The sequence below is a fragment of the Azolla caroliniana genome, unplaced genomic scaffold, assembly GCF_043228905.1.
Source record: "Azolla caroliniana isolate FFs.n. ecotype wild unplaced genomic scaffold, voAzoCaro1.0.p SCAF_6, whole genome shotgun sequence".
NCBI lineage: Eukaryota > Viridiplantae > Streptophyta > Polypodiopsida > Salviniales > Salviniaceae > Azolla > Azolla caroliniana.
The window spans coordinates 20,400,944-20,407,387 of NW_028230441.1; the positions used below are offsets into that span (position 1 = coordinate 20,400,944).

Sequence of the window (6,444 nt, forward strand, 5' to 3'; positions counted from 1 at the left end):
CGTGATCACACTTTAGAGGGTTCCTCAACCATGTACATTTGGTAATTCAAGTACTTAAGGGATCCTTAAGGAACCCACGATTAATCTTCCCATGAAGTTTGAGGGAATGTGATCATAGTTTAGAGGGTTCCTCAAACATGTATGTTTGGTAATTCAAATGCATCATTCTCGATATCCAACCTATGCATCACGAGTGGGGTTAGTAGTACAATAGTAACATGATTCGCCCCTTTGTTGGAGAAAGGATCTCCTTTGTAAAGCAATTTCGAGGAGTTCATTAGCGAGTTCAAAGCATGTTTTGGAGATACCGATTAGTGTTAGTAACAACAATCAACAAGATCCGAAGACTACATCAAGTGTGTTATATACATAAAGTGCCAGTTGTTACAAAGACACACTACTCCACAGTTGGAGGTCATCATTGGTATGAGATTTCTTCTTCTGGGGATTGATTGCAGAGTGGGATGAGACTTGCTTGCATACAGATCGCACCAGAAGAAGTGTCTATATATGCATATAGAACTAGAAGAAGTGTATACATACATATATACATGTAGAAGTAGGAGAAGTATCTACTTATCTATGTATATATATGTATCATATATGTATACATATAGAACTAGAAGAAGAAGTGTATACATACATACATACATATATAATATATGCACATAGAGAACTAGGAGAAGTATCTACTTATTTATGCATATTTTCTTCTTCTTCTTCTTCTTCTTCAAACTCTATCCTCTTGGAGAAGGGGGGAGGCAGGGGAAGCAGGGGAGCTCTTGGTGCAGAGTAGAGAGAGAGAGAGAGAGAGAGAGAGAGAGAGAGAGAGAGAGAGAGAGATGAGGCCCTGCCATCCATGGTAGCTTTGCAGAAAAGCCTCATCAAAGCCTAAAGCACCTCATCCCCCTTCCCTCTACTCACCCACAAGCATTGTTTTGATAGCCTTCCTATCTCTCCTATGGCTATGCATAATTTGGTGTCTGCAGAATATAGAAGCTCCCCATCCTCTCCTTCTTTCAGCTTTCCCCAGAGATATGGCTTCGGGTCAAAGTTTCCCTCGAATTCCTCTGTAACCAGGCCTCTTTTGAGCCTTGGAAGGAAAAGCTTTGTGTGGAAGGTTGAAGCAAGGGCTGGCGGCTACAGGCCACCTCCGGGGACACGGAGGCCTAAGACTAACTTCAACCGACAGCAACAAGCTGATGATGAGGCTGCTCGCGATCGTCTCCCGGTTAACGATGAAATCTCGTAAGCATCTGTTCCTTCTTCTACTCTCTCTCTCTCTAATATGGAAGTTAGAAACTTGATTATTTCTTCTTCCCTTCTCTGTATTAGAGAATAACAATTCAATTAGTTGCAAGGAAAATAAAACCTTCTTTGTAGATGTAGACCATGATTTTATTCTTTCTCCTTTTCCTGCTAGATATACACCAATGAGAACACATAAATTCGATTCCTTCTTCTTTCAGTTGCATTTCTCTTTGGGTGTGTATATATGTATTTTATGAGATACATGAAATTTGGCTAGTAAGCTGCAACAAAAAAGAATTTTCTTTGATGAAGTAGAACTTGTTTTTTAGTTTTGTTTTTGGCATTAGACAGGAGAAACTTGTTGAATTGGTTGGTTAATGACTCTCTTCCCATTTTCAGTTTCTTCTTAAACTAATGAAAAAATATTTTTCGAAGGAAAAAAGAAAAGAGGTAAATCTTGATTTCTTTTTTCTTTTTCACAATTCTATAGATTGAAGTTTTCTTAGTTAGCAGAATAAAAGGCGTTCTATTGACAACGGAAGGGCATTGCTTTTATGAAGGCAGAATTTACTCTCTTTCTTCTTTTGTTAGAAGAGTAACAATAGGGATTAGTAAATAGAAGGACTTTTCTTTCGAGGTAAACTTGGATTTTGTTTTCTTTGCATTAGATATTTGGTTACCTCATTACAATGAAAATGCTTGCTTTGTAGAGGTAGAACTTACTATTTTTTCTTTAGATGTTTGGTTAGTTAGTCACAAGAAAAAGGTATTTTTTGTAGAGGTGAAACTTGCTTTTTCTTCGTTTTTTGTATTTGGTCAGTATAAGCTTGTTGCTACAAAAAGATGTTTTTCTTTGCAGAAGTAGAACTTCTTTTTCTCCTTACCTTTTTAATATTGGATTTGCAATAAAAAGGTTTTCTTTGTAGAAGTATAGAGAGCCTCCTTTTTCTTCTCTCTCTCAGCTTGTAAGTTCAATATATCAAGTTGGTAAAAGAAAATAGAAATTACCCAGTATCTGTGTATATCTGTGTTGCACTTCTATTCATTGAGATTTAGACAAATGGTTGATTTTGATATAATCATTATTTTTATTCTTTAATTGATGATAACCACTATACACAAGACATATATATACTAGTCAAGAGGAATAGAGTATGATACCTGATTTTCTTTGTCTTCTGAACAGTCAAATTTCTTGTCCTTCAGAAAAATGACATTTTTTACCCAGTGTCAATGATAGACTTTGTGTTTAATCTCGAGTGTTGGTTTGAATGGCATGAATTCTCTCATGTATGTGTGCGATCTCCATCCAAATAATATTTGGGCTTTTCTGCAGAAAAATGATAAACTAATGATTGAAATGAAAATCTCAATTTCTCATACATGCTAACAGTTTATTAATTTTTTGTTCAGAGCCCCCACCGTAATGCTTCTTGGAGAGGATGGAAAATTGGTATGTATCTTTTATTAGTATTTTCCCTAAGGAAATGTGGCACAAATGTAAATGTATACATATTTGCACGAGTATTTAGAAACTAATGTTCTGAAGGCAATGACATAGAAGAAGAGAAGTATTAGGGATTTTGAGGCATGCAATTTGAAATTCTCTGCAAAGGGATCCAAACACAGGATTGTGACAGAGAAGGTTTGGAGGAAAAGATACTAGAGTATTGATACATATTACTGGAAATATACGTCAGGTGCCGGATCATGGGTGCAATTATTGTATGGATTAGCTTCAGTTTAGATAAAGCAGCAGTTCAAATGATCCGAGGACATGTATGCATATACGGGAAGCATATTATTTGAATCAAATCATTATGCCAAATATGCTTACTTCCTCTCTACTATTCCTTGTGTATGAGCTTTTATTTAATTTGAAGAACCTTGGGTTCTTATTAATTTTAATTTTTTTTATAGAAATTCAAAATATAAACCCCTTAGATATTGTCCTTCTGTAGAAATGCCAACCCTTCAACTTTTCTGGCTTACACTGAAATGTGCGCTGAGCAAGCAGTTGCCATATAGATATGAGTGGATGAGCTACATCTTTAAAATTTGAAGCTGTGTTTTTCTTCCCCTTGCTTCTAATTTAAAATCCTGTTTGACTATTGCAAAAGTACTTGGGTTATATAGATCCAATCATTTATGATGATTGGATAGACAAGCTGCATTCTTATAAGATGAAGCAACTTCTCCTTTCTCTTTTGAACTGTAAATTCCCCTTGGCAAGTACATACACATATTTGCTCTCGTCAATTTCTTGCTTCTTTCTGCACAATAATCCTTTAGTCAAAGTTATCAGGTTGGGATCTTGGTCTTTGGCCTCATCAGAGGCTGCTCATCATGATTTTCTTCGTCATTGCCAAATTGGCAATGACTATAAAAATGAGTAAACATTCGGCTCCTTAAGAGGCTGTTCGTCTGCATTTTCTTTCTCATTGCCAAGGCTCAAGGATAATCCAAACTTTTGGCCGAAGGAAAGAAAGTTCTTAAATTTGCAAATAACTGTACTAAAATACGCAGAAGATGGGGGATAAGTGATAATCAGATAAGTGCCTCATGGCATTTCCTATCTATATCAAGGATAATGTAAAGAAAGTTTGATCATCACTAGTGTCTCGAGTCCTGTAATGTCTTCTCTGGGCTATATCTCGAGTCCTGTAGTGTGATGCCCATGAACCACCCAACTATGTTACCATGAACAACATAGGTAGGGGTTTCATAGGATGGGTTTAACCATACTATGTTCCGTCATATGGTTATGATATTGGACATCACATTATATTTTTGTGAAGATATACATAACTTGATGGTAATATTCCCATCAAAGGCAAAAGCCTGATACGCTGATGTTTGTATATGCAGATAGGTACTATGACAAGGCAAGAGGCTCTATATAGAGCTCGAGAGGAAGAACTTGATTTGGTGAGAGTTTCATGATGTCCGAATATAAGCTAGATTTGATGAAACTTTCATGAGTTTTGACCTAATTGGTAGTTTGATTTTTTTTTCAGGTACAATTGGATAAACAAGATCCCCCATGTGTGAAAATTGTTCAGTATAGGTATGATTAAGTGTTCTCTTTTGTGTTCAAACTAATCAGCTATACTTGGTGGACATTGTTAAAATGATGAGTGATAGAGTATGCTCTTGCCACGTGCAGTCCTTTCTATAGGAGGTTGTTTTCTTATTGTTAATGATTTTTGCTATGCTACAGCAAACTCAAGTATGAGTTGCAGAAAAGGAAAAAGGAACAGCAGAAGAAAAGTTCAGGTGATAATTATATTTATCATTGCCTATTTAAATCACAAGCCTGCAATTATAGCAGGCATAATCACAACGGTGTTTGTTTATATGTTATACTCCATAAGCATTCCCTTATGGATAGCATGCACATAAATTATTTATTTGTATATTGTTCGTTTGTTCTTGCATCATATTCAATGCTTTTTTTGTCCCTATCCACAGCCAATAAAACGGATTTGAAGGAGCTAAAAATGCGGTATTCGTCTTTCTATTTCATTGGCTCAATTGTATGCAAACCCATCTATCATGTTTACACATGGAGGAAACATAAAATTAATTTCTGTAAAATTCCAAACTGACCTAAGACAAGAATTACACCAATCATTTGGCACATGATTATGGTGCCTTAGGTACAACATTGATGTGCATGATTATGGTGTGCGCCTCAGATCTATTCAGAGATTCTTAAAAGATGGAGACAAGGTGCGTCATTCCATGTCTCTTGAATTTGCATTCATACTCCAATCACAAACTGTACACAAATGTATTACATAAATAACATCCTTGAGGGTTTTTTTCAGTTTTGGACTCCAAACTAATATATCTGTGGATATGCAGGTAAAATTGATCATTCAGTTCAAGGGAAGAGAACTGGAATTCAAGGACCTTGGCCTCAAGTTGTTTCAACGATTTGAGGATGATCTTAAAGAGGTATTATGACACACTGTTGTCCATATCATTAAAACCTATGATGCTGAGATTAGAATATCTTGTACTGAACATAGATTGATCAACTTTATAAAGCAAGAAGCTGAGAATGACAATTAGTTGGTTGTTAGAAAATTAAATATACATTAAATTCAAATCAGCATTATAAAATATGCTTAGCTGTAATAATGTGATCAGATTAAAAAATGCATATATTCATGATTTTTTCTATTTACATTAGCTCCAATGTTTTTCACATTGTACTATTTCAAGGAAGCAATAATAGAGAGCAAGTTAACCAAAGATGCAAGAAGCATGAGCATGGTATTAGCATCTAACAAAGGGAAGTCATCTGGACAAGGACCCAGTTCTGCGAAAACACCTGAAGGAGAAGAGACTGAGAATGTAGAAGGAACTGTTGCAGCTGTCGGTGCAGAATCTTGATTTGTACAGAGTAGAAATGAATTCCATTGTTATACGAAATGTGTTGAGAATGTGTGCTGCAGGCTGTTTCGGATCCCTTGGAATGGGGTTTTTGTATATTATTGTTCTCATTATTATCCCACGAAAATATTCTCCTTCTAATTTTCCCCGGCGAGATCTGTGATTGGCTGTTAGAATAGTGCTACCTTATTGGGCATGATGACCCTCTCACCTGACTGTCAATTTTTTATTTTCATAATTGGTATTGTATCAATGTATGCATACATACAATACAGTAAGGAAGAGTACAAGGTCACAAGGACTATCATATGTACCTTATGCGGCATTTGTCGAAAAGATCAAACCTAACAGGGTTTATTCTGATTTGATGAATTATAAGACTGTATGTGTCCAGCTAAGGTTATGGAAGAACATCTGTATTTAAAGAAGTAAAGTAGCATGTAATTCTGCTAGCTTCTTTGTGTCCTGATTTTACATTGTAATTTGAAGTATTTGTGTGGTGGTCATAACCATCCATCATTTTAGCATGGTACTCAGAGAAGTCTCTGAAATCTGTTGTTGAGGAATTATTGGCATGAAGTCTTCTGCAAACATATAAAAAGGCCGTGAAATGAGATCAGCATGGGTACTACATTTGCACCTGTATTCTTTTGACATCCTGTGAATATTCTGTCAAAACTGGAAGATCCGAAAAGAGTGTGAATAGGGTTGTGTGCATGGTAATGCTATATGTATATGCTATAATGTGTGTGTTTTGTAACTGTTAAAAGTTTCAACCTTAACATGGAAAGG

The 6,444-nt window shown here is 35.9% G+C and overlaps 1 protein-coding gene across 1 annotated transcript; it reads left to right on the forward strand.

Moving 5' to 3' along the window:
• The first annotated feature begins 739 nt into the window (after positions 1 to 739).
• On the forward strand, positions 740 to 6,113 carry LOC147863283 (uncharacterized). The gene is made up of 9 exons (XM_087321361.1): positions 740 to 1,248; positions 2,665 to 2,704; positions 4,120 to 4,179; positions 4,269 to 4,318; positions 4,472 to 4,527; positions 4,723 to 4,756; positions 4,911 to 4,983; positions 5,119 to 5,211; positions 5,482 to 6,113. The coding sequence occupies exons 1-9, from the start codon at positions 962 to 964 to the stop codon at positions 5,650 to 5,652; spliced, it is 864 nt and encodes a 287-aa protein (XP_087177487.1). The 5' UTR covers positions 740 to 961; the 3' UTR covers positions 5,653 to 6,113.
• Positions 6,114 to 6,444: the final 331 nt, after the last annotated feature.